The 22,055-nt window shown below is 47.5% G+C and overlaps 5 protein-coding genes across 5 annotated transcripts; 2 read left to right on the top strand and 3 right to left on the bottom strand.

The window, feature by feature from the left end:
* Positions 1–2,952: 2,952 nt before the first annotated feature.
* Positions 2,953–3,886, bottom strand: FPOAC1_003957 (uncharacterized protein; the record flags this gene model as incomplete). The annotated part of the gene is made up of 2 exons (XM_044848512.1): positions 2,953–3,776; positions 3,829–3,886. The coding sequence occupies 2 exons, from the start codon at positions 3,884–3,886 to the stop codon at positions 2,953–2,955; spliced, it is 882 nt and encodes a 293-aa protein (XP_044707221.1).
* A 4,916-nt stretch (positions 3,887–8,802) lies between these two features.
* FPOAC1_003956 (uncharacterized protein) lies at positions 8,803–9,861 on the bottom strand (the record flags this gene model as incomplete). The annotated part of the gene is made up of 3 exons (XM_044848511.1): positions 8,803–9,060; positions 9,118–9,738; positions 9,793–9,861. The coding sequence occupies 3 exons, from the start codon at positions 9,859–9,861 to the stop codon at positions 8,803–8,805; spliced, it is 948 nt and encodes a 315-aa protein (XP_044707220.1).
* A 615-nt stretch (positions 9,862–10,476) lies between these two features.
* Positions 10,477–13,556, top strand: FPOAC1_003955 (uncharacterized protein; the record flags this gene model as incomplete). Its single annotated transcript, XM_044848510.1, has 4 exons — positions 10,477–10,645; positions 10,710–11,685; positions 11,729–11,993; positions 13,155–13,556. 4 exons carry the CDS (start codon positions 10,477–10,479, stop codon positions 13,554–13,556), a joined length of 1,812 nt encoding a protein of 603 aa, XP_044707219.1.
* Positions 13,557–14,731: 1,175 nt separating this feature from the next.
* FPOAC1_003954 (uncharacterized protein) lies at positions 14,732–17,132 on the bottom strand (the record flags this gene model as incomplete). The annotated part of the gene is made up of 5 exons (XM_044848509.1): positions 14,732–15,079; positions 15,476–15,648; positions 16,401–16,566; positions 16,700–16,914; positions 16,979–17,132. The coding sequence occupies 5 exons, from the start codon at positions 17,130–17,132 to the stop codon at positions 14,732–14,734; spliced, it is 1,056 nt and encodes a 351-aa protein (XP_044707218.1).
* A 996-nt stretch (positions 17,133–18,128) lies between these two features.
* Positions 18,129–21,226, top strand: FPOAC1_003953 (uncharacterized protein; the record flags this gene model as incomplete). The annotated part of the gene is made up of 4 exons (XM_044848508.1): positions 18,129–18,347; positions 18,368–18,770; positions 18,869–19,212; positions 19,364–21,226. 4 exons carry the CDS (start codon positions 18,129–18,131, stop codon positions 21,224–21,226), a joined length of 2,829 nt encoding a protein of 942 aa, XP_044707217.1.
* Between the last annotated feature and the right edge of the window lie 829 nt (positions 21,227–22,055).

Genomic DNA, 22,055 nt, shown 5'->3' with positions numbered 1-22,055 from the left:
TATTGAAGAGGGTCTGCGCTTATTCCCACCGGCCCCCTTTGGTCTTCCCCGAGTTTGCCCTGGAGCTACAATTAATGGACTCTTTATACCAAAGGGTACTATTGTATCAGTCGACACCTATACTGTGTCACACGATGCACGAAACTTTCACCAGCCAAACAACTTTATTCCTGATCGATGGATAGATCGCAAGTGGAAAGTCAACAGGGACGCCAGCCGCCCATTCTCTCTTGGGCCTCGAGGCTGTCTGGGTATGAATTTAGCATACTTGGAGGCTAGAATGACGCTCGCGTCTCTGATATATGCGTATGACTTGGAATTAGTCAACCAAGCCATCGACTGGTTCTCGCACGTTACTTTCCAGACCGTCTGGAAGAAGCCGCCATTGATGGTTCGGTTTCATCCGCGAGATATCTCCGCTTAGCCTCAGCCATCGCAATAAAAAGATCGATTCCCATAAGGCAAAGTTTCCAAGAACGGATTTTTATCATGTAATCAACTGACTATCGAACACAGTCCGATTCTAGCCATCACATTCTTCAGAATACATACGTATAAATAACGCATTCACTTCCTCCTGTACTAGTTGACATGGAGTACAAAGAGTATGAATATTGAAAAGATACAATTCGCAAAGGGGAAAGGTATCGTGGCAAATTGGCGATTGCCCCGGTTGCTCAAATCCGCCCAGCCACCTTCTAACAAGAAGGTACTCGCTGTATGGAGATTGTTCTTCAAAAGCTTTCGGTGGTTGGACGAAGCTTGCCGAAACGGAAACCCACCTATCCTCGTCGGGAGCGCCTTAAATGACATTCTTCAAGGTGGCGCCGCTCCTCGTCGGAAAGCTCATCTAGCCCTCATCTGCCAGGGCGTTCCGAACCCAAGTTTGTTCAAAGAATGCCTACAGCCACACGCTATGCATTCTCATGGAGGAGTTCTTCAATACGATTATGCTTTTGAATCTCATAACATTACTCTGAACGCGGGCTGTGCTTTCACGGGTTCAATTGCGAATGCAATACATACAAGATGGCCTGAGCGATTGAGTGTGGTCTCAGGCCAAAAGAGGCAGTCCGCGTACCTTGTGTGGGAAAGAATGACTATAGAACCAACGCAAGCCGTATCCGGCCTTGGAAGGAACCTCGAATCTGACAACTCGGTGTCGAGAATATGCCGCATCAACCTGCAAGGATATAAAGACGACATAGGGGTAATATTCTGCAAGGATGCCTCTTTCTTGTTTCAATATGATTGGGACCGTTCCTGTTACAACGACTCAGACCAGTATGAGGCTCATTACCGGAAATATATCACAACTATCAATAATAGGAATGGTAAAACCATTGAAGAATGCAGGGCCTGCAATATGAAAAGAATTGAAACGCCGGAAATGCTGTAGAGGCATCTTAGTGGGTGGGTAGGTATATGTTGTGATGTCATTGTTCTTGAAGCTCTGTAGCCGGACCATGCGGGGCTGAATATGTTTCCTGCTTATATGTCAGCAATGACCTGGCCTACTATCATACGCAGTCGTGGTAGTAGTTCGATGAATTACCACTTGTGCTCTTGAGCAAGCATGCCTGATACTGAATTTTTGAGCTTTGTTGATTGAATGGTTTGCGTTGGCGGTGTGGCCTATATACCGTCACGGATTTCTGATGGAAATAAGCGTAGTCTTAGACTTTGCTAGCATTTTGCTAGTGCCCCGCAAACTGTGCATTCCAGCGCGGAGACAAACCGCATCTTCGTTGGCTACCTACTCGATCTGATATCGAAAGGTGAGTGTTTACAAAGAAATAGCACGTAAAGAATAACTTCTCCCAATACATGAACCAGCCCGTTGACATAAAGAAAATCAGATTAAATTCCGTGTATAGCTGTAACGAGAACATACATCAAAGCGGTCACCATTCTGTGCTTCACCTACGTAAAATTAGCGATGCCACTATGATAAGTATAAATCTTACATTTGCGCCATATAGCCCGAAGCTCCGCCATACACGGGATAGCGAGCATGGAGAATATATTAGGATCATCATAACAGCCGCTCTGGAATAGGATAGAGAAGTTATGCTCCGCTTTTTGAAAATATATGTCCATTCATATAGCTCGTCCATTTTTCCATCACTGTTTCTGAGATTGCGACAGAAAAGGCCCGCGAGGAACTCAAAATCACGTTCTGTTATTGTCGATTCTGCGTTACTGCATTCGATCGAAGCTCTTTTACTCATGCGTAGCATTTCTGTGCCATATGGTGTTGGGTTGGCGATCGGAGCTGTTGGCACAAGGCTATCATCTTTAGCAGCAATAGAGACCACAAGTAAAAGGAAACCAATAATACGAAAAGTCCCCATGGTTATGGGGAACGAGAATTGATAGCTGGTGAACATCAGTATTTAATCTTATAGGCAGGTAGCGGATGGCCTATTATGAGACAGGTTGTATGGACACAATAGGCTGACGCTTTGAGGCACAACTTATTACATCACATGTTGCATATGATGTCCCATATTGGTTATATTACCGGGACTTTGGCAGAAGCTGATTCAGATGTCTGAGAATGAACTTTATACTAACATGGTTGGCTTTCTGGAACAAATGTCAGCCGGGCTGGCCTAAAGCCCTTTTCCAGCGCCTACATACAATGGGGACGATGAACTCTGACTTCTATTGTTTGCGTCGGCGGGCAGCGGACAATCAAAATCAACGTAGCTACCCAGTTACAAAAGAGACGTCTTTTAATTTCCGAGATTCCGATAAGTCGAACAAATCGGGGTGTTAGGCAAGCTAAAAAGTGATCAAGACGAGGAAAATGCCTAATTTTGATCTGGAGGAAAAATTGTCTAGAGTTAGGGTTGTCCTAGTGATTCCAATCTATATTCTATGCTAGTGCCCTGACCAAGCTGAGTGATAACCACAACTAAAGAGCATATGAGTTGTAGCCAAAATGATCTACTGACCATGGCCCTGGGGGTTATCACGGGGAGTCCCACGATCGATGCGTCGCACAACAGCACCAAGAACAACTTTGAGTATTCCCTCACCAGATAGAGTGTGACTGTTGTCCGGAGTAGTAGAGTTCCATGTAGTCGTATCAACCATATCGCGGATACCCTGATCCTTAAGGTCATCATCTAGCTCGCGAAGAGCCTTTGTAGCGCCATGTTTGTCTCCAACCTGAAAGAATTGGATTCCAATCTGGTGAGGAGGTGCCTCAATCTGATCAAGCTTCTTAGCGTGGTGCACAATGATGCTTTCTGGGTCATCTGTGGGATATCCGTCGGTGATCACAATGATGTTAACCGGCTTGGTCGAGTCAATGTTCTCAGCGCGACGAGAGATGTGCGAAACATAAGGCTTGAGAATGCTATGGAGACGAGCGCCTGTGGGTGTTGAACCGCAGGGTCGGACGGATTTGAAGAGGTGCTGGACTTCATTGGCGTCGCGGATCTGGTAGTATCCTCCAGGGGCTTGTGTTCCTGATGTAACATTGGTTGATCGGTGATTCAAGAAGTAAACGTCGATGCCGTCGGGGTCGTGAGATGTACAGATTGGTGCTATGGTACTGAGTGCTTCGCGGACTTCCCTCCATGATCGACCGGTCATGGAACCAGAGTCGTCGATGACGAAGACGGTATCAAAGGTTGTGAGGAAAGCATATCTATCTTCGTCGCAGGTTACACTCGTGATACTGGGTGCAGGAGAAGCAGCTCGACAAGGAAGTTCAAGATTAGAAGCCTTGGTTGTTGATTCATAAGCAGGGGGTGCCTTGGTGGCTGGAGGGAGTGTTAGTGGTCAGGCAGAGTTACATGATGAGTAGTGACTTACGGATATCGAGGAAGGGATTGTTGCTGTCGTAGCTGGGAGTTGTATTTGAGTTACCCATGTTGAAGTCGCTATGTTTGTTCTTCAAGTGCGGAGTGGAGGTTTTGGTTGAGAATTTATCTTTAATGCGGTTCAACATGTTGGATGATACCATGGTGGATGATGATGAAGTTGCTTTGTTGTTGGAAAGAAGCTGCCCAAACTTTTATAGTCTTTGATCAGGAAATCGCGTTGGAGGGAGTACATCCAGTGTATTACCCTCTGGAAAATTGCTGTTTACATTAGCTGACAGCCGGGGATTAATAGTGTATGTGTTATAGCAGTTGTAATAAACTTGAAAGAGGTAAGGACTAAGAACGTCTGCTTCAGTAGCTGGACTATACTATGCAGTAAACAATTCGAGGCTCATACTCCGATGAAGAGCCCCAGTTAATCGAGTCAAAGTCTCAGACTCCCCTTAGTTCAAATTTTCAAAGTACCAAACGCTCTGCCACCTAAGGTCCTACCTTCCCGATTACCTACCTATTACCTAGTCCTATAATCTAGATCAATTTTTATACAATTGATTTTATCTACCACACCTTACCGAGGATTGACTTGATTTTTGGCAAGGGGTAGACTTGAATTTCGAAGAAATGGGCTAGCTTGTGGTCGTTTGGGACTTGGATAAGAGGAGGAGATATCAGTCCATATGGACAAGTCGTTCGTTGTTGGACGTTGGTGGTTTGACCGTAATTGGCTGTCATGATCGAGGGCCGAAAATGGACGTTCGGTCCTAGTGTGATTGGTGATGACGTAAGGTTTAGTTTATGTGGTGTAGGTGTGAAAGGTCAATTTTGGTCGCAACAACTAGCTTCGACTAATTTTGTCTCGATTGGGATCGGGTGTCCAAGCCTTCCCAGTTTTAGTGTGTGCATGACTTACACCCTTACAGTACAGGGTGGTGCGGGTCCAGCGTCAGTAGTTTCTTATTGTAGTTTTAATGGAGGTGCCCCAAAACGGACTAAGCGTGGCGCATGCCATATGCACAACCAGAGTCGAAATCAACCCCGCCAGGTATCAGATATAGCAGAATCCAGGTATTTCGGCGTTCAGGCTTCGCAGATCCGTATTATAATGGACTTACAACCACTTACTTCTCATAAGAGCCACCTCGAACTATCTTCATCATTTTTTCCAGCCCTGCATGGGGTTTAAACTCACTTAGAATCACTGATACCCGTCTAAATGCTGTTAGTGAGTACGAAGGTCAGGGATCATCCCATCGTCGGCAGTACGCTGGGCATGCGCCACGTTTAGTCCATTTTGGGGCACTCTCAATAAAACTACAATAACAAGTTACTGACGCTGAACTCGCACCACTATGTAGAAGCTAGTTTTACTACGCAGTATGTGCAAAGCAACATATAAACTCAAAATATCGTATTCTATACAACGCATCATACTGGCATCATGACTTTGTCTTTTCCCCCGTCCAATTTGTGAATACAAATATTTTCCATTGATCTCTCCTCCTTGTTCTTGATGTTCTGCTCCTTTGTTGTCTTGAGAGGCCTGTACTATCTAACGCTTTTCGTTGAAAATGCTGCCCCTCCCAAATCACTTTCGCTGTTGCGACTGCAAGCGTGATTTCAATAGAGAGGAAAGTCTTTCACAGCATTTTAAAGATAGCCCAGCACATACACGCAAAACATGCCAAAAGCGTACAGGATGTGACCTGTGTAAAAGGGCCTTCCAAAGTAGGGCTGCATTGAACCAACACAAAGCGTCGGTTCGACACCAGCCATTATGCCACATCAAATGTCTAGCGAGTGGTAAATGCAAGAAAACATTTGATTGCCTGTCGGCACAGCTGCATCACTTGGAAAGCGGAACTTGTCCGTCAAAGATAGGAAAGGAGCAGTTATATTCAGCCATTGAAAAGAACGACGTCAGGAGGATCATCACGACTCAAGGCTCAGGCATGCGACTGTTGAAGGACGACGTGTCTGAGGCTTCGACATCATCGACAAGTAGTCCACTGCTGACTCCTACATCTACGGAATTCTTTGAGTCCTATCCATTACCAATGCGAAGTCCAAATTCAGGTATTTCGGATATTCTAGGCCTCAATGAAGCAATCAACCGGTGTTTAGGTGGTGTAAATGGGTTTACGCGATGTCCCCTTTGCCCATCCAGACGTACCCGCACATACGGTCCTAAGGCCCTCCAACAACACTTATCGTCAAGCGTTCATTCCAAGATACTCCCAACAACCGTGGTCCGGAGTATGCCAGATGAGATATCGTTCCATTGTCCCTTGGCCCTGGCGAAGGAGAGCAGTATAAGGAAACCCCCAGGGAATTTCTCGACCGTGAGCGGTTTGGCACAGCATATTGAGAGTGGCGCCTGTTATGGAGGCAAGGAAACATTGCGTCGCGCGGTCGAGTATCTCCAGTGTGAGATGAAGACTTGGATTTCTCATTGGTGCTTGGCTACACGTCCAGGCAAGACAACACTTCAACTGCAGCAAGGGTGTGCTCAACTCAACGTATTTCAATATGTTGAATGGATTGACGATCAACGTCAACTCAACGTCAATCAACATCGAATAAGGATTACATAAACATCAATCCATTTTGAGTTATCATTGATTGAATGGATTGAATGTGGTGGATTTAGGGTAGCTGGTAATAGGACTCGTGATTCCTGAAGAGGTTTTGGCATCTTGAGTCTTTGTGGTCCACCCTTCCCGTCACACTAACCTTAATATGGTTTAGTTCACCACCTTTGGGTTTTTTCCGACGCGCTCCATGATCGCGTTCTTCCGCGACCGTGATACGGCTGGACGCTCTGAATCAGAAGGAATGGAGTCTACAGCGCCCTCCACGAACGACGTTGACGTGTTATCTTCCGCAACACTTGCAGTGGCCTCTTTAGCGACGCCAGCTCCCAGCCTGCGAGAGGAAACACCACATGAAGAAGTAGAGCATCAGTACCTCTGGCGTTGTTTCCCGGATTACGTGTGGTCCCAACGCGTCCGAGATACACCATCGTGAAAGAGGAAGCGGCTTTGCCTGACGACATCAATGAAGATATTGACGAGCTTGAATTATGGCAGTCGTCGTGGGAGGATGGAGATAACGATGTTAGAGATGCAATACCATACTGGCATGAGCGCAAACGTCGGTATCCTCGTCTTTCACGAATGGCGCTGGACTTCCTTACGATCCAGCCGATGTCAGCAGAGTGCGAGAGGATGTTTGCAGCGGCAGGGCGGATGGTGACGCCACTACGAAATCGGCTGGACGCGGACATTATAGGAATGTGTCAAGTGCTGCGATCGTGGTTACGGGCTGGGGTGATTGACGACCTGGACGTGTCATTACTTCCTACCGAGAATGGTAGTGGTGATGGGCCGGAAGAAGGATCATGGGTGGAGGTGGGATGTGAAGAAAAGGGGATGGAAGAGTGGGAGTGAAATAGCTCAGCTTGGAGATCAACGACTTCAACCAGTGTCCATTCAACTCAATTTGACGGATAATTGATCAACGCCACTGGAGAGAGTGGTTGACCAGGTCAACTCACCGCCACCGGGCCATTCGGTTGATTGAATTGAGTGGTGCACATCCTTGAACTGCAGCGCGTCGAGTTTTGACTCCTATCCATCAGCGTCTACCACGATAAATTAAGATCCAACCAACAACTTATTATTCTTTAACTCCTTTTAGAGATATCGGTCAAACCATGGCACTCAAGCCTAGTCCTACAGTCCAAAATCAATTGTTGGACAATTGATTTAATTCAGCCTACTTTACAATGGGTACAATTGATTTTTTAAGCGGGTGTTGAATTGAATTTCAAAAGATGGACTAGCGTTAGATTAGACTCGACTTTGGCAGGGGGTTGACATGGATTTCTGATTGGTGCTTGATTGCACCTTCAGGCAGGACAACACTCTGCACTTGGACAGTAGCGCGTCAACTCTCTGACTCCGGTTTATCAGCGTCTGGTTGGCGATCAATTCAATTCAATTCAATTCAATCACACATCTGGTGGACGAAAGATCGGCCAGTGAACCGTGCGAGAATGCACGTCCCATGAAACGCACCGTGCCATCCCTGCTTCAACTCAATCAACGCCTCAGATTGAATTGATCGCCACCCTGATCAGCGTCCATCACGACACATGTGAGATGCAACAATTATAATTGATTCTCAATAGAAAAGGCTTACCTATATAGTACTTAGGAGTAGTATTTTATTGGGGAAAAGCATTAAAATAAAGCTAAACAAAAAAAGAAAAGATAAGACAGCTACTAACAGCCGCTTGAGTAAATTAGGTATCGAGGTTCAGAACATTTCCACAAACGTCCACTTAACCTTGGATCGCCTAGATCCAGATTCAGAGCGTCACTAGTTGATCCCGTCGCGACTGAAAGACGCGCCACATTACATTTCATCTTCGCAAGGGCCGAAGGCGCTGATCTCATTACATTTCACCTGTTCTTTCCGCATTTCCCATGCTCCCGCCATTTCAATTGGTTAACGGACCAGCAACTCTCACGGTAAATCATGCTCATGTTTCTTTGCTGTCTCCAATTCTCATATACAGGTGGATTAATACAGACGGTCGGCGGATGCTGGCAGGATAGCGAGTCTTGCGTTGTTTCCCAACGTGCATTGACAGGTCCTGTCAGAAGTGCACATTACCTATCAATAGCCTTCTCCAAGGTCAGCCAATGAAACATCCAAGATTATATGACGATACATACTCAGATGGTCCGCACACGCTTCAAAGTTTACTCTCGGAATGGCATTTGTACTCTTGGTGAAGAGCGAGGCGAATAATACATCTGGTCATTGTGTTCGACCCGGAACTCAATTGTGTATAGTTGCTTCGGAGTCACCTTCATCTCGGCCCGAATCTGTATAAGGCATACCATCGTGTCCAATGAATGTATCAGTGTCCTCAGGACTAGTGCAGCGAGAAAATAGATCAAAAGGCTGTTATTGACGATGCGTTTCTCGCTATCGTCCCAGGATCTTTCCAAGTGGAACGCTGGCTTTGAGGTCCTTGACCATTCTTTGAGTCTGCATGAGAGGCGTTGCCGTTGTTTCGGTAGGGGTAGTCGAACGCGGCCTGTATCGCCTTGGAAGATTGCTCCTGGTAACTGCATAGCCACGCCCATCGAAGAGGCCCTTCAGATATGTTTCCAACTCCATCAGCGATCGTTTGGAAAATATGCGTAGATGCCTATGCCTCTCATCCGACTTATCCACTTTCATCTGCAGGACTCAAAGGGGGCCACACCGATTTCTGCCTAAGTTCCCGTTGAAGCAAGGGCTTGTCGGCTTCAGGTGTAGGTTGCTGCATTGATGGGCGAGGCTGGGAAGCTAAAGACTTCCTCGATTGAGCCGAGTTAATTCGATCTTTCGGACTCGTTTGGGCAGTTGGCGAAGGCGTTTGAGGAGGACTATAAAGAGGATGATGTTCCTTGGCGGATCGAGTCTGTTGCTTCGATTGGGAAAACGATGTTTTGCTCTCCATAGATATTGTTATGCGCTTGGCAGTCCGTCTCGGTCGTTTATGAGGCTGTGTATCTTGCATCGAGTGCTCGTCTTCTCTTTTATCTGGAAGTTTACGCTTCTGGTCTTTGCGAGTAATCCTAGGAGCCGGAGCCATCTTCAAGAACCATGCAGCGTGAGCTTGTGACGGCCATGGCGCACAATCTTCGTCGTCCGAAGAGCTCTCGGAGTAGCTCTCGGAGTCGTTCTGGTAGTCGGGAATCGGAGTAGCAAAGGCGACATTTATACTTTGATCAAGTTTTTCGAGGAAATCTAGATCGGGTCCAGCAATACTGGCAGAGAGGACGGGTGTCGAAGGCGCGGTAATAAGGTCGGCACCAAAAGTTGGAACAGGGTCTGGGAGAGGCTGCAGTAGAGATTTATTAGCTTCGAACGGGATTTTGATGAAGGCGAGACATACGCCACTCTCCCGCTCGTGGAGGTCGGCGAGAAGTTTGCGCCAGGTGCGTGCTATAGCGGGTGATGACATTTAGATGGTGTTGATGATCGGATGTTGTTTAGGGGACTTTGAGATGACATGACGCAGACGCGTTGACTCTTTGAGCGGATCAATGAACTTCCGTTCTTTGTTGCGTTTCCACTCAATCGCGGAAATCCATCGTCATTGGCTGGCACAAGGGGCAGTAAATTTTAGGGCCTCAACCGGCACTGGAAGGGCGCACTAATCACCGGTCTCTTCCTTTTTAATTGGTCAATGATAACAATAATCGGTTTTCCCATGCGAGAATCATTCAACTCACCCAATGACAAACCTCCCTGTAAAGCACTACAAGTTGGATTGGCGTGATTGACAATTCCTTGACTTCTATCTTTCGCTTGCCAAAATACTGACGATATCTACCAGCGCAAAAGGTAGGGAGATAGAATTTCTATTCGCAGACTTACTAGCTGAAGGACTTTGGTCACTTTTACTTTAACCCATTGATTCAACTTCACTTGTACAATACTTTCTAAATGTTTTCTTTCCACTGTTAAATTTCCAACGTGTATGTCACAGACCCACTGCATATCCGCAAGAACAACGTTACCCCGCCACAAAACAAAAAAAAAAAAAACATCACCACCACATACAGTTCACCTGTTGATGTCGTTCATGATGGACAGTGACGAGATCCCAAGCAGCCAAGGAACTGTCGAAGCTCCACCGCCAGGATCATCGTCTGAAAATGCAACAGCCATTCTAACACCGTCGAATGATGAAGCTCGTTGGGCTTTCAAAGAGGTTGTAGATTGGTTACAAGAACAAACTATAGGTAAGAAACTGATAGATTAAGCTCAGTAAACTGTACATGGTATTAAAATATCTTTACTTGATAGATCCAATCGAAATAGCTTGCAAAGAACATACAAGAAAATGCATGTGGATATCCTCGAAACTTCAACCTGACCCTGGCGCGAGGCGCGTCGCACGAAAACTCCTCGAGAGCTTTTCTTCTTCTTCGTCCGTATCATCAGCCCAGGGTTCGTCATCTCCACATCGACAAGATGACGAAACGCCCTACGAGATATGGACTGGGCATTACTTCTTATCAATTGATGAGTCGCCTAGGATGCCGCGTAAAGGCTGGACAGTGGGAAGTTTAAGAGACATTTCAAATCTCAATGATATTGTTCTCACCATTCATACCAAGCATAAAATGTACCAGGTTCGACAACGTCAGGCAACTTTTCAAATTCATCACACGGGTCTCGTATGTCTTCGATCTGGATCTGAAAGAGCTACTACAAGGATCAACGGCAGTCAGGTTTCTGCACGAGATGTCTGCGTCTTAAAAGAGAATGCTGTCGAGTTAACCTTTGGAGCTCTCTGCTACCGTCTCGAATACGCCCGAGGGTCTCGCGCAGAAGGATATACTGCCCGGCTGCAGCACTATCTTTCAGACACTCTTGATTCCCAAGTCAGTCAGTCTACTCTGGCCCTTACACCTACACCATCTGAACAAGGGTCTATTACTATCGGTCAATGGACGTTAACGACGGGTACCATTGGTGTTGGCGGTTCAGGGAGGGTTAGTGTGGGGATGAACAGAGCAGGGAAGCTCGTCGCGTTAAAACGTATCCATGTTGGCAAGGATAGAGAGTATGCGCAACAAAGAAGAACAAGACTAGAGAGTTTAGCGGCGTTGTGCGCGAGATATGATGAGGAACGGATCCTGAGACTAGTAGAGGTTATCACGGATGAAGTCAGGGCAACGAATAACCATGCGGACTGGTGGTTTGTTTTGGATCCTGCTGCAGAGAGTACATTAGTCTCGCTTCACGTCGAAAAGCGACTTGGTGAGGGTAATGAAAGGTGAGACGCGAACAAATTCTTTAGTGAAATACTGACGAGTCAGAACATTGAACACAAGAACTGTCCTCATCGAGATCCTCGAAGCAACACAATTTCTCCACAAGCACGGATGGATACACGGCGACATCAAGCCTCCCAACGTCGGCATCCGTAACTGGTCTTCCCAAACCCGATCCATCGTCCTGCTCGATCTCGATGACGCGCAAAAGAGTCCACCTCCAGGCCAAACACTCCCCGCGAGACCTGGTACAGACGGAACGATAGGCTGGCTTGCTCCAGAGCGCGAACTGGATGGGTATAACGAAACGGTAGATGTTTGGAGTATAGGTGTTTTGGCGCTTTGGATGCTTAGCGGGCGGAGTCCATGGGGTTTCTCAAAGAATCCGTGGCATCCGGCTGATGAGTGTCAAAGTTTGAGATCAACGTTCAAGAGGTTCTATAGGGATCGGTTGATTAATTTGGAGTTGGGCGATGGGGTGTTAAAGGAGGCTATCCTTGGGATGTTGAGGTATCCGTATGCAGAGACGGTTGAGCAAAGACTGCCGAGGCTTAGTGCGGGAGAGGCTTTAGAGATTTTTAGACCGAGACATAAACAGGGAGAGGGGCATCAGGGAAAGAAACACAAAGTAGGATGGATTGAAAGGGGGGTTAGATAAACTCCAGTAGGCATATTCGATTTCACCACCACATTTTCCGCCAGATTAACTTATGATCTCTTCTTCGGGGGCTCTAATTGGCATTCCAAGCTAAGTTTTATCCGATTTCGATTAACAGTCATGGCATCTCATGCAATATTGCGAAGACTGGACTCTCGATCAATATATTTCCTACTATGGATTAATGTATTTTATCAGTTAGCTTACTGGTGCTTACCATGTCGCATGTAGCTAATGCTCGCCCTAACAGTAATATGGAAATCTACAGTAGTTGACAAAGACGATTAGCTTAACCTAGACCTCAAGAGATCGTTTTTAAAAGCTTATAACCTGTAGAAGTCAAGCTATAAATTACAGCCAGTGAAATACTTCTAGCCAATTAATTATATGTTAGTTTTGGAAAAGCCCATCTTTGATTCATCCTGCCCAAGATTAAATTATCCTTAAACAAGCATATAGACTACAAAGGCGCCGCATTTTCACTTCTGCACCAATCAGTGCCTCTGTATTCATACTCCACTTTTGGTCTCGTTGACGCCATCGCTTTGTGGTCTTTTTGTTCTCGGCAAGTATCACCGCGCTTTTATTCCTCACGATAGCCTAACCTTGGAGCCTTTGTTGTGTTCCTGCGCTCGGGTGTATTGCATCACTTGTGCACAACAGTCTCTGCAATCGTCAAAAGCCATCAACGCAGTCATGGTACCACATGAATGAAGTGTAACCAGCCACAGCTGGGGCAATGGGCGCAGAAGACAAAAGCTATGGGACACAACAAATGTATCTCTTCGAAACAAAGAACTCACGAATACTCAGGATGTCCAATACGGTCTTGGAATCGTAGATGCGGAGGAAAACCTCAGCCAACCATTCATAATCCAGCGGCTACAGCCCCCTGGGTCTATCTCCAGTCCAGACTCTAGTGTTGCATCAGCCAGGAAATATGATCCTCCTACAAACTTTCCCCCGCCTTTATCTCGTTTGCAATTTGAAGCCTTGCACAACGCTCCATTTACGTCTGACCGAGCACTCAAGCGTCGCAACGTGGATGATTACTCCGATGCACCAGAAGATCTTAATGCAAACGCGGAAGAGGTTGACGAAGGTAAGGAAGAGGCAATCACAGCATCCTGCTATACAGAATCGCAATGCTCATCTCCCCCCAAGCCCATTCTTACGCCCCCCTACCGGTTGCATATGCTCCGAGCGAAGTTTTAAAGCCTTCGGGACCAGCGCCGCAAAAGATTACAGGAACAATACGCTCCAGTAAACCACGTAGACAATCCCAACGCTTTGTCGAAAGCCTGTGAGCAACAACCCATCATGCCAACTTCTGCCCATGAGGGAAAAGGCATCTGTTATTCTCACCATTGTCTTGGGAAGCCCAACATCACTAGTGTTTCCCAAGAGTCGTTTGGGGGCGAGTGACTAGAAGACATCCATCCCGAAAAAGCTCCCATAAGTCACGCTCAGTATTGCCCTGGTCATAGCCAATATAGCATGGTTTGAATTGTCTCCGACCGCCATCCCGTAGACACTAAATAAACTTGGTCATCCTCATCAGGACCAAAGTGCTCGCCTGTACACCTATCCTAGTAGTAGTGAGTGACTAAATCAACCGTGGTAGAATTGATCTTATTGACCTGCTTTGAAACTGGTCGGGTCGATTATTTCCAAGTTATAGAGTTGAATCCGTGCTATTCCACGTCAAGAAATGGCAGTGCAGATCAAAATCGGAACTCACGGGGCTTGTCAATAATGCCCCAGAGTCAAGCACGGGCTATTGTTAGCAGAAAGCTATAGGTGAACTAGCATGATTAAGGGGTGGTATAGGCATCGTGGGGTCCACTTCAGGCAGAGCGAAGCACACCTCACGACGGCAGCAAAAGAACAGAACGCATTCAAGAATCGTCTATCGCCATGCAGTCGTGGCATGGACCAAGTGTAACGCTAACATTAAACCCCTGGTCCTGCTCCTCAACTAGTGAACGCAAAGCCTACTGGCGGAGGATTTCGAAATCCACATCAGATGGGGTCGACATTGGTGGAATCGGAACTCTTCTCTATGTACCGTGTATACTGGTTGGCGTTGGCTGGCCTAGCCTAGCCTTCTGAAACTAGGGCTGTGATTAGGGTGTGGTGTTCAGGATTGGCGATACCAAGGCTCTGCTCATTCTAGTGATTTCGATAGAACATATTGGAACGGAAGCATACCATTCGCATCTCCTACTTGATACTGATCCCCAGCCCTTACAACTTTGTGCTCCTAGCTTGATGAACAGACTGAATGTGGCATATGTCCAACGTACGGCACGCTGTGAAAGCTTGCGTTAGCGCAATCGTATGCACGTACATGGCGCATAAAATTGATACATGGAAGATCTGATGTGAGCTTAACCAGATGTCGAAATAGCCTGGTGCAAAGCGCTCAGGGATTCGGAACTGTTTTCGTAGGTCAGAGGTGGCTCCCTCGACATGGAAAGGCCGGGGGGGGGACGAGATGTTCGTACTGCATAAAAGCCGCAGCCCCCTCCGTACAGAAGGAGCTCAGCAAGATACCATTCCATGCCTGAATACTCGAGCATATATTCTAACCCATAGACCTGTACGCCGTGCAGCAAGGGGATAAAAGCAGATGCACCGAGCGCTATGTAGGCGCCGACCCTCACTTTACGCCATCGCAACGTCCTGAACTTGGGTATGGAGATGAGAGCCGCGGTGGCAGATCCGCAAAATACAACCTAATGACCTGGTTAGCATGCTTCGAAGACTTGTCACCCTCGTACAACCGAGTGTGTAACTAATGGCCCGGGTGGCAAACAATAATCCAATGAATCTTCTGCAGAGTTGGTTCGAGTTGAAGATATAGTAGATTCCAGGGATGAAAGTGCCAACGGTGACGATCACGATCCCTAGCAGATCCAGTCGGTGCCAGAATTGTTCCCTCTCATGTGAGAGACATCCCATGAGATGGTACATAGCGCTGAAAATCAGGCAGATCTCTGCGGAACAGAAGAAGACACTGAACATGATAAAATCGGTTCTTGTGACATCGATGTACTGTGGACCATGGATGGTTCGGAGAATGGCAGTCGCAAAGAGTGGCAGCAGCACAGCGCCGACCAAATGGGTTACACGTTGCAGGTCTCATTGTGCAAGAAAGTAAGACTTTTGATGACTTGTAGATCGTCTTCTTCCAACGGGCGATAGCCGGCGAGGATGTACTTGTTGTCTTGCCGCCACTCAGGAATATCGTGCCACGTGAGAGTCCGGGATGTGGGTGATGGATTGGTCATGGGCTGCTTTGCGACTTTAGGATTAGTATTAGCTGTCTAAGCTACTTCTGCCCAGTTGCTTTTCTTTCACTATAATATAGTATATAGTAGGGAAAGGCAAGGAAAGTAAAAAAGTAGGAGAAATAGAGGAAACAGAGACCTATCCTAGCTGCGCGGCAGAATTGCTAGCGAGCCCATTTGAACTCCCCAATCCTACAGTCTAAATTCAGCCCTACTCGAATTGATTTTATTGACCCGCTTTAAACCTAGTAGGGTTTGGCTATTGCCAGGATGTAGAGTTGATTTGACATTGTTCTATATACAGGAATAGGTATTTTGACCTAGCGCGACCGCAATTAAACGATCCTGGAGAAGTTCTATGGTACCAGAAGTAATGAAGGCACGATTTGTTGGCGCTAAAAAACAGGACAGCGTTACGGTGCGTCGTCAATCAAGAGTCTCAGTAGGGACAGGGTTGGGATGGCCGTAAATATCATGAAATTTCAGTCGTAGGTCAAACCACAATTAAAATTTCACAACAAATCCACCTTTGTCAAAGGTTACATGTAAGTAGAGTCAAATTAGAACGAGAAACTTAACTAACATGCTTTTATGTGTTTCTGGTATTTTAGATCAGAGCTGTGTAGCTATTTATACTTCCTTTCGCCTTCCCAGAGGTTTCCAACTCTAAACTAAACATTGCTCGGTAGGCACCTAGTAACTAATGACCAAATCAACTCTAGTAGAGTTTGTTTTACTGTCCGCTTATACAAGCAAGACGGATCACATCGACCGGGGTATTTCAAGACCATGTTCTTCATAGTCGCGAAGAAAGACATCCTTTGTCCGGATTCGTCAGCCTCGCCGCCCCCCTCTATGTCAGCTTTAATCATAGCCCATAGCTCAGTCCATTCGACCCATTCGAGAGCAACGTGCTTCGTCGGTTCATTGATCTGGTACAGAAGACTTGAAGTTAGCATTTCCACTTACACCCTCTCTAAGAAGTATCCGATTCGAGAAAGTGTGAAAGATACAAAGACATAAAAGAGGCAAGGTGGAGGCGACTCAAAGCAGAGATGCACTAACCTTAACTTCCTGGCTATGATTGACCTGTTCCACGACAAAGAATGTGCACCGCCATAGTTTTCCGTTTATGTCATCGTCGGTCATACCCCACGCTGGCTCATCACCGATGGGCTTGATGACTACATCCACCGCGAGTTCCTCCCTCATCTCACGCACGATACACTGCTCTGGTGTCTCGTCTGCTTCCAGGCCGCCACCCGGAAAGGACCAAGTGTCTGTAACTACAAGTTAATCCATGTTGCCATTATTTGAGTAGTGGCAGGCTGCCCCAGTACTGACCTGGGGGACCATTCTCTCGAACGTCCTTGTCTTTGCGCCGGCGGAGAATGATCAAAACCTTCGTACCGGAGCAAAGAATGCCCATGGTGCCATTGCTGGCCTTGACTCCATAGTTGGTATTGTGAGCGGTGTTGACGTACGGACCAGTAGACATAGTGGACGTTGGTGCGGAGTGGAACAAATCTAGGAACGATAGGAGGGTAAGATCCGTTAACCTGAGGTTTATTTGACAAAGGACATAAACGGACGTTGGAATGATGAGGAAGAAAGGACGACTGTTACAAAGTGAAGAATGATAAAAATGGAAAAAGAAGAGATGGCAAACAATGGCGACTGGAATCCCTCTTATAGTGATCACCAGGCTGTCAACTACAACGTTTAGTCTAATCTGCCTTGGGCAGTGGTATGGAAGGTGGTGTGCCGATATGAGAAGAAGTGTGTGATGTGATAATGCCAGAGGTAGGATGACCCCAGGAAGACTAAACTACAAAAGGCAGTAAATGTTACATGGTTAAGGCTATGCCAAATTTACACGACTGAAAAAGCCCAATCTTAGGGCAGGACAGCAGACACCCGAGGGCTCCGCCTATATTGGAGTCAGAAAACACGCCGAAGGGGTCCTGGTTAGGGTTACAAGTGACAAATATTTAGAGCCTTCCACTTACAAACCTCCAGATTTTTATAAGATTGCTAGTAAACTTGCCATTTTTGTACAGCTGACCTGCCTGAACCCAGGTTTGGGTGTCCGTGCACGATACCTTTTTTAAAACTTTGGCAATTCATTCTTGGAACCTGGGTTTAGGTGTCCGTGCGCCCTCAAACCTCCAGAACTTTTGCCAATTTATATCTTAATCCTAGGTTTAGGTGTCCGTGCCCGCCATCCTCCATCCCTCCCTCTGAACTTTTAAACTTCTACTTCTTCTCCGCACTTTTCATGCGCCCTCCCTCCCTTCTATTTCCCATTACTATTCTTTGATTAGTCACCTTTCTGATCCCTGTATTGTCTCCCATTCAATATAATACTCCTCATCTTTTCATCCATCCTATTTCTCTCCCCTCAACTATTCCTTCCCATATCTCACTTGGCGTGGAACAAAGTAACGAAATATATATATACTAATCCACTGCTGTCCTCGTCCTCAGCGGCACCATGATTAAAACTGGTCGCCGTCTGCCTCCTAAATCCAACACGAATCCCCGGCCATCCAAGCGCCGGAAAACTACACCTATCCACCCTCCTCATGAACCCCATCATTCATCCACTTCTCTCTCCCTTAACCCCGTCGTCAACGACACCCCATCATCACCACCACCCTCACCATCTAAGCCTGCCAAATCGCCAAAGCCTTCTCCACCTTCCTTCACCGAGGTCGATTCCTGAGGAAACAGGCAGAGCCCTACCGCCTTGCCGTCGCTGAGCTACCCATCCATGTGCTCGACTCCTCCTGGTCTCGCGGTAGTAATAGGCCCCTCGACCGTAACCATGTCGCCCATCTTTGCCGCTCTTTCCAGAATGGTGGCCTCACACGTCGAGCTGAGCAGCACTTCGTCCAGGTCTCCTGCAGTGCCGCCGCCGTTCAAAAAATGATCAACGCCCTCCCAGATACTGATCAAAGCCATGTCCAGGACCGACGTCAGCATGTGTTATCGTTCAGAAATTGGGCCGATTTCATTGACGAGAGGCCCGAGCTCATGGCTGGTCAGCATCGCATCGAGGCCTTGAAAGATTACGTGAAACAGACGCATTCCGATTCGAACGATTTATGGTGGATTTGCGAATTTTACGACAAAGGTGTGACCCCTCTCAATTGCCGTCCCCAATACTATTGGCAGATCTTCATTCCGTACATTTTATAGACACATAGTAAACCATACTCACCTCCTACACAGACACTCTACCAGTCGAACTTGACATCAAGCTTCGTGTCAATCGCCGTGATCTCACCCTGCCCGACACCCATGGCCAAATCTGGCTACAGCTCGTCTCGGCCTTTGATCGGGATCCCACTTTATTTTCTGTCGAGAGAAATGTCAACAAGAAGGGTATCGAGAAAAGCATGCTCGACATCTTGTGCCTGACAAGTGAAGCTCGCTTTCCCATCAGCCGTCTCGTCACGCTGTGGCGAAGCGAGCGGTGGAGACCCCGGGTGACTCGCTGGTGTCGAACCTCCCTGGGGAGAACCACGTTTAACATTTCAAAATGGTATCAGATTGCAGGGTACAGACTGGATGATGTAAGTGGCTCGCCCTTGGTGTCTGGGAATCATGGTTCATCATCATCATCATCATTCGTCATCTCGTCCATCTCTTCCACTCCAGGGCAAAAGAAAATAGTCTTGGACACCATCAAGCCTTACCTAGAACATATTGCTAACATGGGAGTAGTATTGGTTCGATACGTTCTACCAGGTTCTCGAGACCTTGAGGGCACTTCCTGCCTCTACCTCCGAGTCCATTCAAATTTCCGATTGGAATGAGCTAGCCGGCAGCCTCAAAAGCGACACCTATGATGCTGCGGATGTTCGCCAGGTCTTTTATCCCAAGGGTCACGGCAACAATAACGACGACAGCAACTCCAGCCCATCGCCCCCTTCCACCATCAAACCGGCCCAAAAGACAGCTCGGCGAAGTGGATTTCTAAGCTCCCTCGACAAGGAAGCCTATGACGGTCTTTGCCGCCATCTTCAACAGAACCTCACTCTTCGGTTTCCAGATGTGCAGCCCTTGTTGAAGATCAAGAAGGAGGAAGGCGAGGTCATGGCACAGGTCATTGACCACGTAGTACGTTGGGTAAACACTCAACCCGCAGATATCGTCGATACTCACGAGAACAATAAGCCCTTACGACGACAGGACTTGGTACCTGCGATCGAAGGTCTTATGGTAACTACTCACGGGGATGATTGGTGGACTCAGCGGAAGGAAGACGGTGATGTCGATGGCGCTGACGATATGGCATCCTGGCTCGATCTGCGCTCACGAACACTGGAAAGGAAGGTCCTCGACTACGTCCGCAACCATATGACCGAGTTCAGGGATCCCTCGACGAAACACTATCTCGACTTGATGCCAGAAGAACATGATGAGCACTATGCAGAACGCTTCAGTACCGGCGACCTCTGGACGGGTCTATTTCACATAGTCCAACACGCCCTTGGTCCTGCATTTCGTCCGGTGTGGGAGAGTTCGACCTCTGAACGCGTCGGTACAGATAACGCGATTCATCAACCGCGGTCCGAGATACGCCACAGACCACCGGCCTCAGCCATCACACGAGCTATCTGTAGTCAGCTGGGAAACATTCCCGAGGTGAAGGGGAATCCTGCACTGAGAGGCGTGTATGCCTCAAACGAGCTTGGTGCCTACATCGATCATGCTGTTCTCTCGTGGGCTTCCGATCGATGCCGCAAAGCAGTGGAAAACAACGAGTCTGATGAAGGGCATCCTTGGTCGAGTGAAGCACTCCGCGCGATCCAGGTGGCGTATCAGGGGTACGAGGGGATCCTGGCAGGAATGAAATCAGCCACTGCAATTTCTGAACACGATGATCAGCAGCAACAGCAGCGGCAGTTGCCATCTTTGCTTCCACCGGAAGAGCGTATCAGCCACACTTCGAATGAAGTTCCCTGTCAACAACAGGGCACCGTATCATCATCGAATCACCACATCATCAAGCAACCCCCATCGTCGCAGGGGTCTATTCCGGTCAACACGGCAGACGGGACACATCGTGACAGCGGGCGCACAAGGGCCATAGCCATGGAAGAAGGCCTACCTCAAATGCAGCAGCAACAAAAGCAGCAGCGCCAGCAATCACGGTATCCTCAACAGCAGTCACCACCATTGCCGCCACCGCTTGCTGATAATGTGACCACTACGATAATATCCTCGCCGCCTCCAGCCCAACGGACGGCAATGACGAGAAGCCCCCACCACAGAGATGGCAAACAGGGGAGGAGTTTCGCAGATTACAGTTACCAGCCACCTCCTCAGAAGTCTTACGTTACAGCTGAAATCGGCCGTCCGCTGCAAAAACTACCGAAGGGGGATATTGGGAGCGGCAGGACCCGCCAATCACCAGCAACAAGGACATTACTACCGAACGTGCGGCCAAGCCCTAGCCAATCCCAGACGACTAGGGCGAAGCAACAACGCCAGCATCACCGGGATCAAGTCCTTAGCTCTCAGCTACAGAAGAGATCGCCCTGGATGGATGGTCCTGTAGCGACGTCTGGAAGTAAACGTTGATCCTTCGAGCGAGTCATACCCTATACCAAAAGATAGACGATGCAATCTGGCGAACCATCAGCAGTAGCACAGCAATAAATAATATATCAAGTAGTAGTAATTATTACAATAAATAATAATAACAAATAACAATAATAATTAACTGTATTGTCTACAACCCGGGAGACGTTATTGATGTAGCGAACCGAATCTAACCCAACCCCCGTTCATCATGATTGCGTGCAAGTTCCTGGTTTTTGGAGTTCCTGGAATCAACGGCTGGTTCAATGCTGGGAAGGCAAAAACGCAGGGAAAAGAATGCGGATAGGCCGGAAAGAACTGGACTGGGGGGGAGAGCACCCCTGTTGCTGCACAATGTGATAAGTCTTTAGAGTTTTGTAGTGTTTATGACAAGCAAGCCACCTCATTTCCCAGATGTTTGCCCTCAACCTTTTACACGAGGGCATCACCAGGGATTTGACGTCATTCTGTGCAATGGAGAATGTCATGATTGGAAGAGGACGCATGAGATACTACTGTTAATAATGATACATGTCCAGGTTTAAACCTTAGTTACATGCGCGCTCGGACACCTAGACCTGGGTATGCCGGCACGGGTTGTTTACGGGCGCGTTCGGGGTAAAGCTGATGAACTGATGGTAGGTGCGGTAGCTGCTTGAGGTTCGAAATTGACTGAAGACACAGTCCCCTTTTGTAAAGGACTTCACCTACGACTATGATAGCACGACGACGTAGAACGACGCGCTTCGCGTCTGACTGCACCAACTTGTACCGTAGTCAAACCCTATAAATCAGCGAACGGTTCCGCAGGTGATAATAACGAGATACT

The sequence above is a fragment of the Fusarium poae genome, chromosome 2 (genome assembly GCF_019609905.1).
Source record: "Fusarium poae strain DAOMC 252244 chromosome 2, whole genome shotgun sequence".
NCBI lineage: Eukaryota > Fungi > Ascomycota > Sordariomycetes > Hypocreales > Nectriaceae > Fusarium > Fusarium poae.
Note: the sequence above shows the minus strand (reverse complement) of the source record. Positions and strands in the feature narration are given on the sequence as shown.